The 24,031-nt window shown below is 30.7% G+C and overlaps 2 protein-coding genes across 4 annotated transcripts in view; one reads left to right on the top strand and one right to left on the bottom strand.

Annotated features, from left to right (window-relative positions):
- Positions 1-9,460: 9,460 nt before the first annotated feature.
- Positions 9,461-21,027, top strand: LOC134273446 (uncharacterized). Its single transcript, XM_062755638.1, has 8 exons — positions 9,461-9,545; positions 11,494-11,793; positions 14,633-14,778; positions 14,885-14,924; positions 15,082-15,208; positions 16,625-16,848; positions 18,914-19,046; positions 19,907-21,027. The coding sequence occupies exons 1-8, from the start codon at positions 9,497-9,499 to the stop codon at positions 20,265-20,267; spliced, it is 1,380 nt and encodes a 459-aa protein (XP_062611622.1). The 5' UTR covers positions 9,461-9,496; the 3' UTR covers positions 20,268-21,027.
- A 751-nt stretch (positions 21,028-21,778) lies between these two features.
- LOC134273452 (receptor-type tyrosine-protein phosphatase alpha-like) overlaps positions 21,779-24,031 on the bottom strand; it is a 46,382-nt gene continuing 44,129 nt past the window's right edge. For 2 of the 3 annotated variants that reach the window (XM_062755654.1, XM_062755653.1), the window contains 2 exons: positions 23,445-23,580; positions 21,780-23,043 (listed from right to left, as the gene is read on the bottom strand). In XM_062755654.1, coding sequence (XP_062611638.1) covers positions 22,981-23,043; positions 23,445-23,580 — 199 coding nt within the window. In that variant the 3' untranslated portion in view covers positions 21,780-22,980. Of the gene's footprint in view, positions 23,044-23,444; positions 23,581-24,031 lie in introns of all 3 variants that reach the window. The other variant, XM_062755652.1, reaches the window with a different exon arrangement.

Genomic DNA, 24,031 nt, shown 5'->3' on the forward strand with positions numbered 1-24,031 from the left:
ATCTACATATCCCTAGACCAGGCAGGACTTGGAAAGGGGAAACTAAATTTACTTCAAATACCCTACATCCTAACTGTTTCCTAACATGTGAAAAACGTGAAACTAAATCTAAGCCAAAACCTAGAGAACTTGTTAAACCATAAGGTTTTCTTAGTCCACTAAGTATCTAATCAAATAGTGCTCATAAACCATAAGGTTTTCTTAGCACAGAAAAGAGGAACTAACCATGAGGCTGTGTTCCCCAACCCAAGTGAAGAAAACTACACGAACACGGGTTTAAATACCCTGACAAGGCCCAAAATAAAAGCCAATGACTATCAAAGATCCTAAAGCTAAATTAACCAATCAGAACGCAGGTATCAAAAGTACTACGGAAAGACTGCCAACATGGATGACACTTCCTGTTTAAAAAGTAAAACATGTGGAATGTCAACTCATGTCCTAACTTATAAAAGACAAATAATAAAGGACTTTTACGTAAGTAACAACTGAAAACAAATGGTAAATAGAATTATCAGACTGAAATACCAGCAAATACTTGTAAGATAAGAATTACGAAACGATGGCTATGAAATAAAAATCTAAACCACTACAAAATTATGGAATACAAATGTATGCAGAAATAAAGCACAAAAGTGTATTGAAAAAAAAAATATCGGGAGCAGAGCAAATACGGACGTCAAAGACCATCAGGGTTGAGATCAGGTGCCATGGAGAAGGTAGCATCTTCTGTAGACTTGTCACATCCGCCATGTTCTCTGTTTCAAGTGGATGAAACAAGCAGTCTCGTTTAAAGTTATCTTTACCTAGGTTCTATGGTCGATACAATAACCTTGTCAAAAATACAATTTATCATTGTGTCAAATGCTGACTGACGTTTTGCATGTACAATACTTGTAAGGCAATTATTTACTCACTGAATTGTCGACAAATTTCTTCGCTTTTCCCGATCTTGTCAAGGAGCACAGGGTGTGTATGACCGGTCAGCAGGGGATGCCCTACTCCTACATGGCACCTGATCCCACCTCTGATGTTTTGGTGGTCCATGATTGCTCTACTCCTATTTTGTATTGTTTTATGGACTTTTGATCTTGAATACTGTTCGTTATCTCCATATGTTTTATGATTTAAGATAATTTCAAGCATTTTGTATATTCAACACTTTTATACAATCTCTTGAATACAGTTCGTTATCTACATATCTGTCATGTATCTCTTAAAACTTTGAGCTAGAAAATAACTAAATCAAATAGACGCATGGGAATAAATGATTCATTTCATTTAATTATTGCAAATAAACAATATTCTATCATTTTAATCTAAAAAAAATTAAGTCTATTTATAAGAATGATATTTAATAGAATAAGGGAGAAAATTTTGCGATAATCTGAATGTTGCATATACACAATTTAAGAGATTGTACATTGTGCTTTTCACATAAAAGACTAAAAAAAAAATTAATAAAAGAAATTGAGTGTATTTATTGTGTTTGTGTTTTTATCTTACATTTTTGCCGAGAATTGACCGCTATCCTAAGAGAAGTTAATTAAAAACTTTTTATATAGTTATCATACATGTATATTTGACAGTTATATGTTTGTTATCAATGAACTGATCACCCCTATCAATTCCTTTACACAGTTATGTTATCATCGCCTTTTATGGGGGGAAAATCAGCACGTTTGAAAATCTATAAAAAAAAAAAAAATTTCAAAATTATTTTTTTTAAAAAGCGGACCTATCATAATGAACATCAATATGCAGTCTTCTTTTCTTTTCTTGGAAATAAAGAGGGTGTTAATGCAGAAACTCGCGATTATTCCCTATATATCGAGAAGGACATTTTTAAATATAGTTACAGCTACGTAGAGGACTGTGTTTACGGCGGGTATTTCCTGCTTGACACAGCAAAACACTTTCGTCATTTTGCACGAAAAAGGTTGGAACAACAAAAAGCACAAAAGCTAAAGCAGCATTTTGAAAGATTTACTGTAGACATCGTGCGGAAATGTTTTTCATGAAATAAAACTGCGTCCCATAATCACACTGTTGGTGCTACATCCAAGACATTTCATTTGTTTCAAATCATTTCTTGGCTACTAACTTAGAGACCAGAATTATTCAAAATTGCAATAACTACAGTATGTAAAAAATAAATTATTTAAACAATACAATACTTTACTTTCCAAGACAAAACTAAAATTTTATAAAGCATAAGTTTTAAGTCACAGCAAGGAAAAGAATTCAATCCTGCATTTCTCATTTATAATTATTATTTACCTATTCGGTATAATAAAAGGTGTATTTTTATTATACCGAATAGGGCCATTCTTTAAACGTGAGAAAAAGTACAATCTGCTTTGTATATAACCACGTATAAATGTTTTGACGGGGAAATTTTATATTTTCGAGGTATTATACACTCTTACATTTTTTTTCATTAAAAAAAGAGGAGGGGGGGGGGGGGGGGTAATTGTCCATACTTCAAGTGCCTGTGATCCTATCAGACTTGCACAACATAAAGTCAAAATAAAATCAAAACGTTGCATACATGATAGAATTACCTTATCAATGTAATGATTTTTTTATTTAATTTTATTGTTTAAAATTGTGAAGTGAATGAAATATACTGACACGCAAAAGAAACGCAACAAGCAGTACTCAACAAATGTTTGAATTTTTTATCTAATGATTTTCAAAAAAAGGATACAGTGAGGCTAAAACACTTTTCAGAACATGAGATATTTGATAAAAATGTTAAATGTTTATCTTTTAACTTTACTAAGTAACATATGACTGTTAAAACACCCCCCTCCCAGCCATTCAATTACAAAGTGCAAGACTGCCCTAAACAACAATTGCAGCTTAATTTCTACGATACAGTAGGTTAATCAATATAGAGATTTGAACGAAGGAATTGTTCTTTACCATTTTTAAATGCCTGTTTTTCAGATGATTAGGTCGAATTTTCTCTACCTTAGCACATTGTAGTAACCCTTGGACTTCCGGTTCAAGGACTATCATTTATGCAAATGATACACAAGACCCCGTTGAGACGTGATGCAGTGTTTTTTTGCATCATCAACTCTCCATCACCTTAACTTTGGGATTTTCCAGTTAGAGCAATGGAAATGCGTACTTAAGCCATTTTCGAGAAGCCTTCGCATCGTTACGGGAAACGAAGGGAGATTATATTTATTGAAATATTGCTGCATTACTTAAGATGAACAGTACAAACCCTTTAAACTTCATGATATTGCCGAATGCTTTGTTAAACATGCAATTTTTGATTTCTGTTAAGCAGACTCAAACTTGACTTCCGGTTTTAGTACGAAAATCGTTCAACCGTTAAATTACCGATATTTACCAAATTGAAGATATCTATAATTTTAAGATACAAAATTCTTTACTTTACATAATTATTTCCCACTAAATTAGGATGTTGCGTTTCTTTTGCGTGTCAGTATATATTATATCTTAATAAAATCTTAGTCCATATTCATTTCACGATTAATGACCGAATCAAACAATACCCTTTATACATCTTAAATCTATTAACCGGATGTATATACGACGAAGAAATGGCAACATATCCTTTCTATTGATCGTGTGTTAATCTTTTCCCGAAGGAAGCAGAATTTCATAGGGACACCTTGTCTACTTAAGATCTAAGGCTCTGAAGCTAAAACGTTTACATCTTCTATTCCTATTAAGAATTTCAATAACTTTCTCATACATATTTCAAATGCACAGGAATTTTTAAAGGTAAAATGATGAGATATTTTCAGAGAAAAAAATTAAAAATGAATTAAAAGACCAACTCATGAAGAAAATGAAATGCAATTCTGTTTTAAAGAGAACTTATCTATTATGCCTTTATCTATGAAGTGGAAGTTTTTTCGAAACATGTCTGCTTAACTTCAAAGGAAAGGAAGCTAAAATTACATATTTTTCTATTCTACTAAGAATTTTGAATGGTTTTCTCATATATGTTTCAAATTTTTAAAATGCCTGTCATCAATTTTTTAGAAAAAAAATTGAAAGAATCAGCAAAAATTATAAGTAACCACTTTACATAATCTTCATGGCAAGTGAGAATAGATGAAGAAGAGGGTTCCATAACATAAGATCAAATGAATTCATAATTTCATGACCAATTATGATTGAATTGGTTGTGTAACCTGAACTTTCCTGAATTGTTGACCATTCACCATAAGGAAAAAGACATATCATCCTCATTTATCCTTTTTTCAATCTGCATAATTTACTAACGTTTTAAAAATTGTTCTGTTAATTCTCTCAACCAAAATAACTGACCATGGGCTATGTGGAGTCGTGAATCATGTCAACACTTGTTGCCATTACTTGTTCTGCGTAAAGGACTTAAAATATCAAGACCAGTCATGTTTAAATAAACACTTATAGCTATTTTAGAAGAGAAACAGAAAAACTGTAATGCAGTGCCTTGTCAATATGCCCCCCCCCCCCAAACACACAACATCCCCATACAACAGCTGTCAATAAGCTCATTTTTTAAAATTAAATGGAGATTAGCAGTAATAACAAAAAATGGATGCCTGGAATGATGTATATATATTTTGGCATAATTTCATTGAAAAATGATATATAAATTTCTATAGAATATAAAAAATTACCCCACACTTTAGATCTATGGTTGAAAATTTCTAGAATTTCTAAAATAATGGAAATATTATTTTCTTGTTTGATTACAAGTAATGTGCACATAAGAAGGTATGGTTTTAGCTTTTTCTGAAAATTTGAATAAAAAAATTAAAATCTGGCGTGAAATATTTATTAAATTACTCTAATTAAAGGAGAGAATATGGCAACTTGTTATTTTAAGATTTTTTGAAAAAAGTTTGTTTGTAGCATTTCCTATTTTCAACAGAAAAACTCAAAATATATACAGATTTCCTGCAAACAATGTCCACAGCCTCAAAGTTAATTTTTTGACAACTTTTGTGCAAAATTCAATAACAAATCACAATTCAAGATGTTTTATTGTTTCAGTTTACTTAATGATTCACTAAACATGTAATGATGTTGTCTTTTGGCATACAAACAGGCTTCATGATATAGAAATTAGCATTGTATAAAACATGTGTAAAAAATGACCCCACAATTTTTCTATGGTTGAAAATTTAAAAAAGAATTTCTATTTTAATGCAATTTTATTTTTTTGAAAATTACATGCAAAATTAAGTAATTTAGACATAATTATTTAAAAGCTATTTATAAAAAAATGCATCATTTTCTCCACAGGGTATGTATACTTGTTTTTTCAATAATAGTAGCTAAAAAGGAAACTAAAGATTGAACCCCCCCCCCTAATTGATCCAAAACAGGATAGGGGACACCGATTTGATTTTGAGGGGAGGGGGGGGGGGGGGGGGGCTGTCAAGTTTTTTTTTAAGAATTTTGTTTTAATGTCAATGAAGGACATAATAATATTCATTTAAATAAGTCATTTAAATAAGATGAATGAAGATTTTTTATTCATTTTCCTTTTCACTGAAAAAAGTCTGACAAGCAAAAAAAAAAAAAAGAAAGAAAGAAAAGAAAAGAAAGAAACAAAAATCAGTTATTGATGGAGTCTATCAGTTGAATATTTAAATTGGTTGAGTATTTCCATTTTTATTCACCATCGGCGTTCAGCTACTTGATGAATGTTGCAGCAAACGTAAAACCAACATGTGTGTACACATATCTTTAAAGAAATGCGGAAACTTTGAAAGACGTCTTGTACAGATGTAGCATACATGTACATAATTTTTACAATATATAAAAAGCGAATACACACACACATAAAAACATGTCAAAGATTTTGTTATGCAAGTTAGTAAAACTGAGTCCAGCACAGTACGCATGTATATTTATTTAAAATTTACGATGTAAACAAACTATATCAAGTACTAAAGAGTCATCTCCCATGCTGCGTCAATGGTGCTTTTGAAATCTATATTTAAATTGACTGTACGAAGAATTCAATTCTCAATCAAAAGTGCAAGGGCAAGGCGACAATCTACAACGTAGGTTTACATAAAAACTTTAGGTAAAATAAATTAATTAAACATTTAGTGTGTCGTAATATTGCCTAACTTTGGTTGCTAATTGAATCATTCCTAAATCAAATAAACTATTACATAGATAAATAAGAATCATGCTCTTCAATGAAATAAAAAACATTCCTGTAGATATCATTTATTTATTTAACTAAGAAAAAATTGTACCTGTATGTATAGGACATGCTAAATGTTCACAGGGAAGTTATTAAGATTCAGATAGGGATTTTTCGTAGTATATAAATAAAACATCAACATTGCTGGATATACTTATAGTGTACATCTACTTGACTTTGAAACAGGAAATTATTGTTCAATTTTATAAAGTTTGTCATTTGTTTTATGCAGTTTAAGTACACATCAAATAATCTATGCACTTAGAAGAGGCTTTCTTGGAATCTGAAATTCATAAATTATTATTAATAATCTGTAATTTTTTTTTCTATGGTTTCGTAAGAGAAAATCTATGTATTAAAACAGCGAAAGGGGAACTTTTCTTAATGGAATAAAATCCTCATACAATTTGAAGATAAGACTTTTTGTTTTGTAAACCAATTTTGCTTAAATCAAAACTTTTAATACAAAGTTCAAGAAAATTCAATGAAGATATCAATGACATTTAGAAATACAAATTACCTTTAGCTGCATAATGTTATTCACTAAAAAAAACCTAAACATGTGGGTATCTCATTGTACCCTTTAAGCTAAAATGAGGAGATTTGACGGTGTTATCAATTCTTACAGATATAAGTTTTTAAAAAATATTTTTCTTCCATTTTATTTAATTTTACAATTTACTGGTGTATGCTGGGTGGAAATAAAACGCAATCAATTTTTAGCGATATTCAATTCCATGCGTTCATTGTTAAGACGAATTATACTCTCTTAATTTCTGGTGATATTGTTGTCATTGAATGTCTTATTGTGATTTTAGCCTTATGGACGGTGTGACAAGGTTTACTGTGATCTGGTTAAAAAAATGACGTAAACATAACAGTCTTTCACAGAGTTTGCCAGTGACGTCATCGATACAAGATGCAGCGTAAATGTTTTGTAGACATTTGTAATTATGCACATTTACCTCACAAACGTGTCATATTAAGATCAGACGACACGTTTTTCAAAGATATGTTTTGTATTTCCTAATATTATATCAACAATTATTCTACATTGTTTCAATATGATTAAAATGTAAATACAACAAAAATTCTGACCGATACCATTCAGAAGATTACCCATAAGGATTATATAGGAAATGTAATCCTCTGGTATCTTGTCCAAACGCCTGGTAAGGTGCCTCAATTTTTTGTGAGGAAGCTTCTTTAAGTACCTATACTTTAATGAAAAATTATTGGGAAAAATTATGTTTTTGAGGAACATGTCGTCCGACATTAAGAAAACTAGAAATATTTCCTATCAAAGATTATACTGTATTTTGTTTATCGAAGGTATTCCATTCGAATTTTATTCTTGCATAAAAGCTCTGTACAGTAAGAATTATTATCAATATATGAGAATGCCCAATTCATGGAAAAAAGCAAATATCTGACCAAAGAAGAAGAGAAACTTGTTAATTAAAAAAAAAATAACAAAGGATTTTTCAGAAGTGATTCGTATTTTTACACACGACAAGGTTATATATGTATTTCACTCGAGACATTATACATATATCACATGGCTTCCAGGATGATATACCAGAATATTTGCCCCAAGGTGATAGGTAAGGCAGAGAGTGAGTCGCCCGGGAAGTCATGTGGTTTATGTAATATATCACTTTAAAGAGGGTGACATAACTGCTTTCTTCGGGAGGATAACTGTTTCCGGTGTATGACATACCTGTTTCCCGTGTGATTCAACACTTTTCAGGGTTTATAGCGAAAATAATAACATTAATGACATAATAGGAAAACGTATCTAAAAATGTTATATATGATGTAAGAATGCATTTTAAAAACACTTTGTGATGATGTTAAAATTGAACAATAAATTACATTTTTATCAATATTTAATCTGCATCCAAAGATTAGGAAGGAAACCAGGAAAACATACATGTATGAAATATACACAGTGCTCTCTGAAAACGACAGATTTATACCATTCGATTTTATCGGAAAATAAAGTGGTCTATTTATAAAACCACTATATCAACGAATAGTTTTTACCAAACAAAACTCACGATGTATACAGAAGCTTATATTAGCGGAATCTACGCATGATTATGCTTATTACGAGCATGCTATCAGAGCCGGACAAGCTTATGAGGATGTGAATGATAAAAGCTTTCTAAATGATTACGAAACTAAACCTATTTCGATTGAGAAGAGCTCCGATAAAGAAGGCAAAAATGGTGTTCTTGGAACGTTGGCGCCAGATTATTTAACTGAATGTCCTAGTAAAAAGAACAGAAGAAAACCTTACGAAAAATGCCATAATACAGCTTTTCTATAAACGTTTAAGATTTTACAAGAATGAAGGATGTGGAGATAACGTGCAGTATTAAATATCAAAGTCAATAAAACAAAACGGAATAGGTCCAGAACATACACGGACCTCCAAATTATCAGAGGTTGGATCAGGTGCGATGGGGGAGTGAGCGTCCCCTGCCGTCCGGTCACATCAGCCGTGTGCTCCTTGTCATGAACGTAAAATAATGGACAAATCCGTCGGCAATTCAGTGTATAAATATTGGACTAACAATTAGTATGAAAAACGTCAGTCAGCATTTGACTCAATGATAAATTGTATTTGCTGACAAGGTCATTGTATCGACAATAGAAATTACGAAAAGATGACTTTAAACGAGACGGCTGATATTCTTGTTTCATCAACTCGCTTGTCAATGATTTACCTCCTTTTAGAAATTGTTCATACGTAGAACAAGCTCTTGCTTATCGAATCAATTGAGATATATACACTCCGTTTGTAGGTGATGAAGGTATTTTGCTGCATGAGTAAGGGAAGTTGACGATAGAAATATATATCATTCATTTAAATAAATTTCTTTTAATTTTCCAATGAAATTATTAAATAATTAAAAAAATCATTTTGGGAAAAAATATATTTTCAATGAAATATATATATTAAAAATCCAGTGGTTGAGATGACCTTAAGTTAAAAGAGAGAGATTGAAAAAAATGACCGATTAAAGTTAATTATTAATCAGTCCTCGAAACTCAAATAATACGTTGCCTTTCTTTGTATTGTATATTAATCATTTAATATTCCTGAGTACACACATCATAAATATTTCTCAGAAACTCATCTATTAGTTATTTTTGACGAATGGAAAATCCCTGGGATTAGGTCTTTATATATGTATAACATATATATTTTCTACGTCGATAAAAAGTTGAGATTTTATATCCCTGATTGTACATTTTCAAATCAACATACAAAAATTTAATCAAAAGAAAATGTGGAATAATGCTAAAATGGCACGGATGCTCTCTCCCTTATCACTTGGTAAGTTGAAACATATAATTTGTAAAAGACCTATTATTGTCTGTGTCTTTAATTAATGTCCTGTATTTTGAAATTGATTTAATAAATTATTTAAAGAAAAATTATAATACTAAAAACTGAAGAAAATCATATTTCCCTATTATTGTTTTGTTTGTTTGTAAATGAACATTTAAAAATCTCAAATGAATCAATATCCGTTTGACCTAACATTGGGTTTTCATTTACTAACAGTAGAAAAAGTTTTATAAACAATTTATTCATTAAGTAATGATTGTCGTTAAGTATATTTATTTATCGTTTATATCCGGTCATGAACGAAAGTTCGTCTTACTCCGGAATTCCGGAAAGCATACAGACTGTTTTATATAAATAACCTCATGTGAAGTGAAATATTTTAAATGCGACAAAGAAAGTGTAGTGCTTATGAAACTGATGTTTCTAACATCCATTTTATGGATAAAAGTTTATTTTCAGATGCAAGTCAAAGCTTGAGATCAAAGTATAAAACAATAATACTCCATGAAGGTCTTGTAAAAGAAAAAAAAAACTTGTGAAATGTGAATACTTATACTATAGCACCAATTGTTAAGCAAAAAATGCCTAAAAAAGTTCCTTTCTTGTTTTTAACTGCTTTTATATATGGTGTAAATGTATCTTGATGGTTTGTATTTCAATTTTGCATTATTTTGTTTCAATTTTATTAATTTTGTAAAAGAAATTTAGCACTTTCAGCATTGCTAATACAATCCTCTTATTAATATTGATCAAACAAAGAACGAACGATCAACTTTTAGGTTGTGTATTTTTTATTTACTAATATTTATCATTTTACCGAATATAGGAAATTTTCCCCGGAAAATCGTCCTTATGTTAGTTTTATATATAAAATATCTTTTTAAGTAGGTCAATAATTTAATGTTTTGATGGATTTTCCCCGTTGATAAAATACTAGTCAACATAATGTGTTCTTCTCGGATTATACAACATTAAAAAAATATACAGGAATCGAATATATTTGAAATGTTAAAATGATAGGATTTGCTTTGACTGCAGGTATGTTCTTAAAGAAACTCTCCTGATAGTGCTAAAGAATACAATATTTTGTATTTAACTGTAGGTGAATATTCTATTGAAAAGCAATTTCAATGATTCTCGTGTGAGTTACTTCAAATTTGATGGGTGTTTTTTCTATCCTTTTGGAAAAGACATATGTAAATTCATTTTCTTTTATTGAGCAAAAAATGATTTCTTCAACATATCAATGTACTTTCCCAGAAATATTATTTGAAAGTTTAACCCAAATCAGTATTTCTATTGAAAGAATTTTGAAGGATTTTTTTTTACTTATGTGTGCTTTGATTAAAATCATTTTCAATATCAAAATTTATTTTTTTTTTCTTGAAATAGATATTATAAATCGAAATTTGATACAAGTTTACTTTCAGTTTTTGACCTTATTGCCATGAATTCATTCCCCAGGAAGTTGGAATGGATTCAAATCACGATTTAAAAAAAACAAATAAAGCAGACACCAGATCGACTACAAAGGACATCGTAAATAATAATGAATAATGACATGAAAAAACGACTTTTCAATTGTACAAACGAGTATAAATATTTCTTCAATTACGAATGAACGATATGTACAGCTGTATCCTTCAACTTACACGGTAGAAGAGGTATTTTTTGACCTTTAAAATGACAACTATTCTTTTACATTCATTGATTTGCGTCAAACATTGACAAATTCATTTAAAAAGTTATTTAGTGGGAAATTAGGATCAGTGTCTTGACTAGGATATGATAAAGGAATATAGAAATTCATACTACATTGTACAATTTTTAAACCGAATCTTTGAATATTTCGGACATACGGATTACTGGCTTAGAGTGTATTATCACCCCGTTATGTGTTGAATTTTCTTAAATTGTTTTTTCTTAATTTCAGAAACAACCGTCATCTGTTTACTGTCATTTATGATAATACCTGCAGCCAAGTTTCCAGAATTCATTGTTGTAACCAACGCAACTCTTTTAAACTCTGGTGACACCGTTGTCATCAAATGCCTTATCGCAAACATGACCCTTATGGACGTTGTCACAGGATACACTTTGACGTGGTTAAAAGATGACGTCAGAATCACAGATTCGTTCACAGAGCTTAATGAGGATGTCAGAGACTCAAGATACAGCTTAAATATATTTGCAGAAGGGGGAAAAGGATTTGTTTCCTCGCTGCAAATCAAAAGTAAATATTTTTATCGTTTGTTTTATTTCAATATAACAAGCTATTTATAGGATTAATAGATAATGTAATGTATAAATTTGGGCTCGAATTAATTATATAATTTTGTTATTTTAATTTTTGTCTATATATAAAAATAGATCAAGACACCACTATTTGCATTAAATTTGTATAAATTGAATGTAAGGAGTTTTAAAATTGAAAACAAATATTAAAGCCATAAACATGTCATTTCCTTTTTGATATTATTAGTCAAAATTACTGGGTACTGGGTAACACATTTTAATAATTTATACAATGTTTTTATTAAGAAAAAAATTTTGTATTAGAACCGCGCTTTCGTTCAAAAATGTCAAAAATTAAGATGCGGAAACCATACCCTGATCAACCTGCTTTTGTTTGTTTGTGACCGGAATACTGGACATTTAGCATACAATCTATCTGTTAATAATTTAAAGTAGTATAAACAATTTAATTGTCTGAAGGACAAATCAGGCAGATTACTTCGCTAATGGCAAAATTAATTAAGCTTTGATAGATCATTGGCTCTTAAATGTTCTTTTTACCTTGAATTCTCCACTGACGTATTCTATGAACTAAATTAGACTTATTTCAACTGGAACATATCAGTAAGAATTTTAAAACAAAGATGTTGCCTAGCAGAGTCTTCACAATCCACTACGTTTATCAGAATGCTGACTGTCTTTTTTATACTTATTTTGAGGTGTCATTATATCAATACTTACTTGTCTACAAATTTTTCTATTTGTTCGATCATGACAACACGTACACATTATGTATAGCCAAATGAAAGGAGACACTTACTCCTGCATTGTAAATATCCCCATCTGTAATATAACGGCATGTTTGCTGTGCCACCCACCGATTAGTATTTTTAATGATATTTTTAGCTTAATTACTACTTTTTTTTCATATTTTATATTCAAGAGCGCGCTAGCATCTTCTGAGTACAATCAATTTTAAAATCGAGGGAGGCTATAGTTATAATTTAAGTTACGGTAAAATACTTTCAACAGACTCCCATTAAGTCATTTCCCGTAAATCTATGGTCATTTATAATCTTGCAAGCAAATACTTGTATGATCTAACATTGAATTGTATATTGTCTGACTTGTTCTATCTTCATTTTAAGGTCTTGGTTTTTAAACGTGGTTTGAAATCCGTACGCATACGGGTAGGGTTAACGGCAAACGTGTCCGTTCAACAGAGAATGTTTTGTCCTTCTAGACATCTAATTCCACCTCTAGAATTTCTAGAAATGCGTATTTTATGCCCTGATTACAGATTTGTATCTTTTGTAGTATCTTTAATGAAGGCTGTCGAGAGTATTCAATATAAAAATCCACAAAACAATACAATCTACAGACCAGAAATCAATCATTACTTGTTTTCTTCACCTTCCGTTTTCAGTTTTAAATTCATATTGATTTTAATCATGAGAATGTCATTATTCAGTCTGCACTTCCTTGTGGTTAACATAGATGTTTGATTTTTAGTTTGATCCAATCAGATTGTTAATATTAAGTATGTTTCTCACAGATGTTTCATTTCCAAAGTGTTTTTTCTCGGAAAGATAATCTGTAGTAAATTTTGATTCAATATAATGTCAAAAATCAGTACTTCCTGACAAATGATTAAGTTCGTTTAAGAACAGATGATACAAACAAACTTTTGTCAAAAAATTTGAACAAAACAAGTTGGATCATGTTTAAATGAGTAAAATGAAAAATTTTGCAACGCGTAATCGAATTTTTTATTATTTTTTTATGTTGAATTTGCACAAAAATGGAATTTGAAGCAAAAAATAATTTTAAAGATTAATAAAGAATTTTTTCAGTAGGGCAAACTTTTGAACATCAAAGAAGGTACAAGATTTCTTTATTTTCTAGACATTTATTATTTGCATGAAGTGCAATGAAATAAGGGCAAAAATATACCAATCCAGGCATTCATTTTTTGGTCACCTGAGTCACTCAGGAGACCTATTACTATCCGTTTTTGTCGTTCGTCGTCCGTCGTGTGTCTCTTGTGTCGTTTGTTAACATTTGAACATTTTCAGCTTCTTCTCTGAAACCACTGAACAAATTTCAACCAAATTTTGTGTACAATATCTATGTGTGAAGAGAAACAAAAGTTGTGAATTTCATGGTCCCTGCCCTCCTGGGGCCTGAGAGGTATGACCAAAACCACTAAAATTTATGAAACTTTTAAAAATCGTCTTTTTTCATTCCTGACATCAAGCAGGCAAACTGTTAGCATGATTGTAATGAGCATTGAGTCCTCTACCAAAATTGTGAAATTCAGGGTCAGGAATTTTAGTGCTAGGGCGGGGCTATATAGATTATATAGTGAAAATGCAATATTTCTTTGAAAATCTTCTTCTCTTCTTCTCGATATTAAATAAACTAACTAAGTACATAGTTATGATGAGCAAGAGTGCCTCTTCCAAAATTGTGAATTTTATGGCCACAGGGTCAGGGGTTCTGGTGTTAGGGCGGGGCTCTATTTATTATATAGTGAGAATGCATTAATTCTTCAGAAATCTTCTCCTCTGCTCCTGGGTATTAAATTAACTAAGTACATAGTTATGATGAGCAAGACAAAGGTGCCCCCCTCCAAAAAAAAAATCAAACCAAATCTGATATATTTTCCAGATACATGCGTTTTTGCATGACGAAAATGTTATCAAAATTTGTTCAGAACTTGTTTACTGAAATTTTATTAAAAATACTTCTTTTGAGCTTTTGAGTATATTAAATTGTTTGAAACACGTTAAAAAATCTCAGGAAAATGTTATCTTTTTTGTGATTTTCATTTACAGGTTTGACAGAAGAAGATGAAGGATTATTTACCTGTGAACTTCAGAATAAAACGTCCGCAAAACAGCAAAAATCAGTGTCAATAAGCGGTAAAATAGATAAGAACAACCTAGTTAAAACATATAGAGTACAATTCACAATCTTACATGTATCTAAACTCTTAAAATGACTTTTGTTACAGAGATGTGATTTTCATATCATGTTCTTTAACGTTTATAATATGGTAAATACAAATTTACAACATTACGGTTTAGTTGACATATAATTTTTTGGGGGTGAATGTAAATGCCTTATGTAATATATTTTCATAATTGAATATTTTGAGAAAATTTATGCAAGTTTATAATCAAAGTTTAAGGCAAACTCTAAACGTATAATAACGTGACTTTTTTGACTAATTGAATGCTATAAAATTGATATGTGTCTAGGTTTTAAATTTATCTACTTATAGTTTTAGTTGAAGGCACAGGTGTGACAGTTAAGACAACAGTATTGGATAACACATCAACCAAATCTCAGAGGGACTTTAATGAAAACAGTTCTGATGAAACAATGCAACAATACGAGAACACAACACCGTATGGAAGTCTTTTAAATATTAGTTTCTTTTAATTTTTTTATTCAAACTTTTGAATTTTTGCATGATGAATTCTTTTGGTTTTAATTTCATATGTAGTTTTAAGTTAGATGTGACAATACTTGTGGAAGTAAAATATTAGGTTGTATTCTTTCAATGGATTTAAGAACAGTTTATTCATTGAATAAGAAATTTTTGCCAGAAAAAAAACCCCGCATACACTATTCAGTTAATTGAATTGTCACAGAGTGGTCTAGAAAAGTCCCTGAAGGGCAGAGAACTGCCGTTCAGTAACATCTAAGTAGACTATCAGTCAATCGTCACTAAATGGTATACATTCATCCAACGATTTTTTAGCTGCAGAACTGTAGCTCTCCGAAAACATATGACAGACCGGAGAGCTACAGTGCCACCCATTTTAAAAACTGTATATTTATTGCGCACAGAAAGTTGCGCTTAGTTCTGGATTAATTCTTTCATATTCTTACCTAAATGGCAAAAAAGATAGATTTCCAAAAATTCCCATCTCCTCTATAAAGTACTATCGTTCTTGACAACTGCACGAAGAATGTTGGACCGAATTATCTTGCAATCCAAAATGGCAGTACATATAGACGAAATTTTCGATGATCTCAATTTCAGGGCCAGGAGCTCTATTGACAACAATTATAAGGAATGTTTTCTTGTAAGAACAGTGAAAGAATACGTTAGGAATACACGGTTAGAAAAAATTTTGAGATGACAGGTGTTTAAGAAAGGTGAAATAAATCAAGAAACAGCGCACTTTTTGTGCGCAAAAAATATACAGTTTTTTCAATGGGTGGCACTGTAGCTCTCTTGTCTGTCAAAAAAAAAAAAAAAAATCGGAGAGCTACAGTTCTGCAGCTAACGATTTTTATGTTTAAGAAACATATTTCAAATAAAAAGAAACACCATTAAAATTACAATTTTACAAAGTCAACATTGTAGAAAAATTGCCAAAAATCGTGTAAATGCCCCTCAAATTATATCTTTTTTTCCCTTCTGATCCTTAAAGCATATTCAAATATATAAATAAATATCCCATCAAAATGAAATTCTTACTAATAGCCTACTGTAAACAAACTAGCATTCGTGATAATTATTTTTTGCGATTCGACTGTTTGGAATACATTTGCAACTATTGATTTTCGCGATTTAGGCAACATTCTTTACTGATACATAAGTTAACATTTGATTCACGACTAGTAGTACTAGCATGTAAAAGGAAGTCCCGAAACTCGCAGATATTTTACGCTCGAGAATAAATATTTGTTTATAAAAATAAGTTTGTAACAAATATTCTGGGAGAATTTTGACGTTGTATTTTAGTCCTTCGAGTAACTTTGCTGTTTAATTATTACAAAATATATAAACGCATATTTTTTTTCTTGTTCAGGTCGGATCTAAATTATGAGGAAACAAACACTTCTACTACACCCATCCAGATTATTGATAGAAATACAACCGACACGAGCATGTATATGCAAAACATCACAGAAAGCGACTTAGAAACGGGAAATGATTCCATATCTATCACGAACAACACAAGCAGGGACAACAATCTAACTACACAGACTAATGTTGTCTCTTTTGTGGAGGGCACGACTGCATCACTTGAAGGTTATTATCTAGTATATATAGAGCAAAGATACATGTAGTCTGTTTTTATTCACCTATGCATGATACATTATTAATGAATGGCTTTATTTCAAATGTACAATGTACTCAAAGTCAATAAGAGTAATGAGTATATATATTTGTACGTTGGATATTTTGTCGGAGAACAAGGGGTGAGATACTGTTCTGTGCTAATAAATATTCATATTTTTCTAAATTGATGCTGTCAAAATAAAAAAGCACAAAATAGTCTAATCTTACAAAAAATAAAAACCTAAAGTTAAACCCCATTGAAAGGACAAAAAATAAGCTTAACATTTTTCAATTTTTAAGAAGTAGTCAGCATTAAAAAACTATTAAAATATATATAAAGCATTCCTTAGGCAGATATTTTAAAAATATTCAGTTCCGCAAAATATATTGTGAAATGAAAATTTAACATTATTTTATCATACATCACTTTTAATACATAAAACAACCATTACTTACTGATGATTACAAGATGTAAAATGGGAGACAACGAACCGTTTTCGATCTAATCTAGAGATACTGTGAGCACTGATCTCTTCAACTAATACCCATTCTCCAATCTTTTGCTTTGGAAGATCAGCCATAAGTGTGAGATCAAAATGCATGTTAGATAATGCACAATGACAATATGCTATAAAGAATATGTGAATGTATCATTAAATTTGATTTAACGGTATAGTTGGAGTTGCAGATAAGAGATGGCTAGCCTTCAATAATATAGAAAGGATGGCCGTGTTTATGTTTGTTAAGTTAAAATTCGAGTTACTTGTCCGATCAGAAAGTAGAAATAGGAGCTACACAATGGCACTATGTAGCAAAGATTATGTGAAAATATCATTTAATTTCATTCAGTGGTATGAGAGGAGTTGTGAATAGAAGATGGGTACCCCAAAGTGTAACAAACTAACGTACAGACATTCAGACAGACGGACGGACATCCCGATCATTTTATCCTGCAACTACCCCTTGCATTGACCTAATAAAAGTAACCTAATAAACCAAAGCTTTATCCGGTCACTGCCCTAATAAAGCCTCGTGCATGTGTTCCGACGTTCTAAAAGCATTGTGACGTCATGTATATTGCAATGTTTACGCCATGGCGTCATAGTTTCAACTGCAGAGATGTGCCTAAATCTGTCGAAAATAACTTGTTTTGGACGTTCAAATGTAAAATTTTGTTGCAGGATAAACAAAAAACATGATACATGTAACTGTCTTGCAGTATAAGCGATATTTGGGCTCGGGTCGAAAACGTACGAGGTCTCGGCAAGCCTCGCCCTCTTTCAGGTTTCTTACCCTCGCCCAAATATCGCTTATATTTCAAGACAGTAACCATGTTTTTTATATATACCCTCCCACTTTTCAAGCGTGGGTAAAAGAATTCCGACAGAATACCTTTTTGTCAACAGGACATAAACAAGGACCTTCTGACACTGCAGACATGGCATAAGGTGCCTAGGGGGTGCAAGCATCCCCTTTTGTTCGTGACACTTGCCCTTACATTTTGGCCTATGTGTTTATCAGCTATATGGCACTTCCCGTCGTCAAACTCATTTTTAGAACGAGAATCCAACAATTTGTATAAAACGTGATTAGCCAGATGTTACGATTATATAATTGTGCTTTGTTGAGGTCAATCAAGGTTGCTAGGATTCCTGCAAATCAACTTATCTATCAGCATCCTTTAAAGATTGATATCTTTCGAACATTCCCACATAAATAAGAAAAGACAGATCGTGCTCTGTAATGCAAAGTTAAGTATTAATGTGTCAATTATCCATGTAAATCAGGTTCAGTCAACTCAATCTTTTACTGGTGTACCCCATTTTTCTTTCTTCCTGTCTTTCTCTCTCTCTCTCTCTCTATCTCTTTCCAGGTCGGATTTGTAACAATTAAACTTTTTACTTTTTTGCAATCATTTTCCAAAACAGATGAATAAATTTTGCTTACTGCTCTGTCGATGAAATAAATGAGAAAATAAAATTCCGATTTCTTTCAACAAACTTTTTGGTTGGCTTTAAACATATTTTTTCTGCAGTTGAAATTTATACAGAAGAAGAAAACAATGCTGATATGATTGCTGGAGTAACGGTGTTCATTATTCTTTTGCTTGTGATCACCATTACAGTGGTATTTATCATAAAACGACGGGGTGGCATAAATTGGGAAATGTGAGTAGTGAAATACCTTTTAAATCTTCATCCAGTATGTACAAAGAATGAACTCTCGTAGAAATCCTCGCTGTTTTTATTTTAGAAAACAATTAGTCTTAAAACAATAAACATTTTAGGATATTTTGCACGAAAATCTTTACCAAATGTCATTTAAGCCCTTAAAACGGAGAAGGGGGAAGGTCCTGAGCCCACTAGCAAATAGAAATTTTTTTAGTTAAGCCATCTCTAGATTTTTTATTGCTGTAAGGTCGAGCACTGGCAAATAGAAGCGTTACATATAAAAAGATATTTTTTCCCTAGTCAGATAACGTCAAAGGCACTTTTGTTTAGTTTTTTTTTTCCAATTTGTGAAGTCTTTAAACTTTTTTTTTTGAAATTTGATCTATACATATAAATAGTTTCGATTTTGTGTAAATGAAGGATACGGAGATGACGAACAGTTTTCAATATCAAACTCCATAAAACAATACAAAATAGGAGAAAAGCAAACACGGACCTCCAAAACATCAGATGTGGAATCAGGTGCCATGGAGGAGGGAGTGTTCCCATGCCAACCTGTTACACCCGCTATGTGCTCCTTGTAATGATCGGGAAATAACAGGAAAATCCTTCGTCAATTCAGTATATTACCTGAATATATTAGACATATTTTGCCTAGCTGAGAGTACCTTTTGAATATTGAAAAACATATTGACAAAACATTCTCTTGGTAACACTCGTATAAATAGTCCAATAAACATTGAAATTACAATATTACAAAAAAGATTGTTATAATCCTTTATGTTACATAAATTAAGTTTAATTTTTAATTAATATATATTTTCTTAAATATCATTAAGTTTTACATTTTTTTCAAGCTGTTTCCATAAAGCTAAAGGAAAGGACTATGAAAAGCCACATCATGAACTCATTAACATAGACTATGAAAATACAGAAAACATGAAACAAGCAGTGGTCAATCATAATTATGTAAATACGGAAAAGGCCATTAGGGCAAGAAGATGTTATGAATATGCAAACAACAAAGAATTTCTACGGGATTACGACATAATGGACAGTCTGCGACGAACAAGTTTAAATGAAGAAGGTGCGAGTTTTGTACCCATGACAGCGCCATTAGGTGAATCAACAGAGGTCGATTTTCTACCTGGTCATCATGATTCACCAAATAGAATGGAGCAAAAAGAAGAAGAAAAGTCCCTACGAAAAGTGTCATGATATAACTTTTCTAAACAAGTACAACGTATAAATAGTTAAATGCGTTCTTTCATGTTTTTGAATTGGAATCAACGTTCCAACTTTATCAGAAAAAATAAATTTTTTGGTCTGCAATAATATCAGCTTTAGCTTGGATAATTTAAAAATAACAAACAAAGAAAACATTTTATTATTCGTATTACTTCTGTACAGAAATGTTTTTGTAAAAAAAGCATTTTAGACGATATTGCATTGATGATAATGTCATTGTATGTTTTCACTGATTTAACATTTTTTTTACTTTATAAGTCAGTCTGTATGTGTGAAATGCTAAGCTGTGTTTGACAACTGATAAAAAAAGTCCATTTTTTAAAGAAATTAAAAAAAATTGATCTGTACTTATACAAGACATGTAATTTTCAGTAAAAGTAATTAATATAAAAAAATCTGATAGTATTACATAACTTCTATTGTTTTATTCCGTAATGAAAAGTCTCTGTATTCGTTATATAAGTAAACAATCAACATAATGATAAAAGCTTCACCGAAAAGAAATTTTGACTGTCATTCAATTTTCATCTCTGTTTGAGACACAGAGTTTTCATTTTTATGGATTTGGGATGTGATTAAACGATTGACTTACTAAGACGTAATATTTCTGTTACAATGTCAAAAGTTAAGAACAATAAATAGATAATTTGAGTTGTTTTGGCGCATTGAGGAATACTTCAATTCACGTTTTTATAAATATTTGGGTATAAGAAAAAAGGTATCTGATTTATATATATAAAAATATGTTCTGATACATAATTTCTATTATCATATTCAGTAAAAATAGTCTCTGTATTCGTTATATAAATAAAACAATTAACATAATGATACAAGCTTCACCGACAAAATATTGATTGTCATTCAATTTTCATCTCTGTTCGAAACACAGAGTTTTCATTTTTATGGATTTGGGATCTGATTAAACGATTGACTTATTAGGACGTAATATTTCCGTAACAATTTTAAAAGATAAAAACAATAAGTAAATAATTTGAGCTGTTTTGGTGCATTAGGAATATTTCAATTTACGTTTTTATTAATATTTCGGTATAAGAAATAAGGTATCTGATATATATACAATGTATAAATTTTATATGTTCTTATTTCGTCTTTTTTTGTTGTTAGTACCTTTTTACGACGCTATTTTTTTTTTCGATTTTGTCAACTCATACCACATTTTGTAATTGAATAAATCATATTATTATACTTCTTTTTATTATTATACACAAAGCATTATCTGATTGATTTTACATTAACATGGTTTTTTGCAATCAAACTGCTGAGAGTAGTATTCCTCACTATAGCCTGGTTTATGCGAAAGAAGCGTTTTTCAAAATATACATGTAATCATAAAAAAAATTCCTTTAAAATTCAAACCCAAGGTTAAATGTATACAAAGAAATAAATTAAATTTACTTAGCAACGAAAAAGGAGAATCATTATGCAGTTATGCACCGTTGTTTCGTTTGAAATATTAAAAGTAAAAAAAAAAACATTTCGAGTTATATGTTTTATTTAAAAAAAGTTAAATATTCGATATGATAATGAATATGACACCGTTATCCTTATAAATGGTTAAAAATGTTGACAAAACCACCCACATAATATAGCATAGGATACAATAATCATTGAGTAATCAATGTATCATTACCCAACTTATTAAAAAAATACAAATTTCCTGTAGTTAAATAAACTAATCGAGCACCATAATACATGATACATATCAAAATCATAAGCTTATCTATATTAAGACGACAATTATTTCCATTATAAAACTTTCGAAGTCAACAGTTTCTTGTAAACTTCCACTCAATGTTAAGTCCTATTAATATATAACATTAGATAATGTAACTATTGCACATTTATTCGAAAGGTTATTATAAGAAAAATAATTCTACAGTAAAAAGACATTGATGGATATGCGGAACAAGATTGAACGCTAGAAAAATTCCATCGTGAATATTTCAAAGAGAAGAAAGTACGTTCTCTGATGAAGTGCAACCCCAAACAAGACTTCGTGCCCTTTTCCCAAGGTCAAGATCTAGTTAATGAGTCTTTTTAATGCTAGATCCTTTATGACTTTAGCATTGATTTAAGCTTATTTTTTGGTACTTTACATCCGTGTAGAAACTTTGTAGGAATGATGCATTTTCATTATATTCAAATATAAATCATATATAGAAAAAATAGAAAACCGTTTTCCGAGAAACTGCAATATATTGCTATATTTTTATTGACTGAGATTGAAAACAAAGACATTAAAATTTATATCTGACTTTGTTTTTCATTGAAAATTACTGTTTAAAACATATTTTCCAGTAATAATATATCCAAACATAATGTCCGGAAACACTTTATTTTACCAAGTCATATTTGCAAAGTGTTATTGAAAAAAAAAACTGTTTTCTCCTATTTGATAAATCACTAGGCATCTATTATGTACTATATCTTGACCTTTTGTAGTTTAAATGTAAATATTATTTTTGTAGTTTTAATGTTAATATTAATTTTCATTTTAAAGGCTGAAGTTGTCAATTGCTAGAGCAACATAAAACAAAAATATACGTTATTTAATACATAAACTTAAGATGCAAATGGGTCCTGTTAATTTGGCAAACTGTGCAGCAAAACATTCAATCTTTTCAGTTTGCGTAAAGATCTTCTTGTCTTTCGGTTTTCTCCACTATGATCTCTTTTGTTGAAAATCTGAAACGAACAGAAGTTTGTAACACTCCTCAAATTGTTCCTAAATAGGTGGATTAAATTCATTTTAACAAATGTCAAATGATGTTGTTCAACTCCCTTTTGTTGGTGTACAACAAAAATTCAAAGGAAGATATATATTTATTTAAAACTTCTGATTTTGATATTTTATAATTTTTTTTTTAACCTAGCTTTTTTTATACTTTATCTCTTCGAACATATGATTTTTGTTTATATGTTATATTATTTGACGTATGCAGGTTCACTATACTTTCCAAAAAGTCTAAATTAAAAAAAGGTTCTCTTTCTTAGGGTAGAATGTTTCGTAATATCTTGTAATAAATAAAAGATAAATTATTCATATCAAAGTATACATTAAATGATTTGCTCAATGTCTTTAAGAACCTGTGTTAGAAATAGAAATTAACGATTTATTTTACTTACATAACTAAGGATAGCAGAAAGCTGGTTCGCCTGCAGATATCTGGCCATGAAACACATGTCTGTCTCCCCTTCATACATCAGTTGATGCAGGGAATTTAACACGATTGCTGCCATCAGAACCTCGGTGTTGTTATCTCTAGAAAGAAACGATATGCATGATATATTCTAACACTCAAATGACAACGCTTACAGTATTAAGACAAGTAGTAAATAGCAGGTGTGATCGGGAGACAGGGTATGTTACTCCTTTATTATGGTACCTGGGCCAACTTTGTTGTTTCAAAGGTTCTGTATTTGCTTTGTTCCTGATTAGTATTGATTAAAAGGGACTTTTTAATTAGGGTAGCATTGATTATCTTCTTTCATTTTCTCATTGAAATTTCTTTCACTGCTATGCTTAACTGTCTCCAAATGCTTTATTCACTTTGCATTGCTTCGGAGACACTATGGACAATGTTTGTCATTGCAAAAGAATGAATCTGAATCTGATTATTGAAAAAAAATAATAAGCAAGTACCCCATATTTAGGCCTTTGCCAATGAACTCGGAGAAAATACAACTGTTTGATATTCTGTTAAAATATATTC

Source organism: Saccostrea cucullata, unplaced genomic scaffold (genome assembly GCF_032062105.1).
Source record: "Saccostrea cucullata isolate Sc308-1 unplaced genomic scaffold, CSIRO_AGI_Scuc_v1 ctg3719, whole genome shotgun sequence".
Classification (NCBI taxonomy): domain Eukaryota; kingdom Metazoa; phylum Mollusca; class Bivalvia; order Ostreida; family Ostreidae; genus Saccostrea; species Saccostrea cuccullata.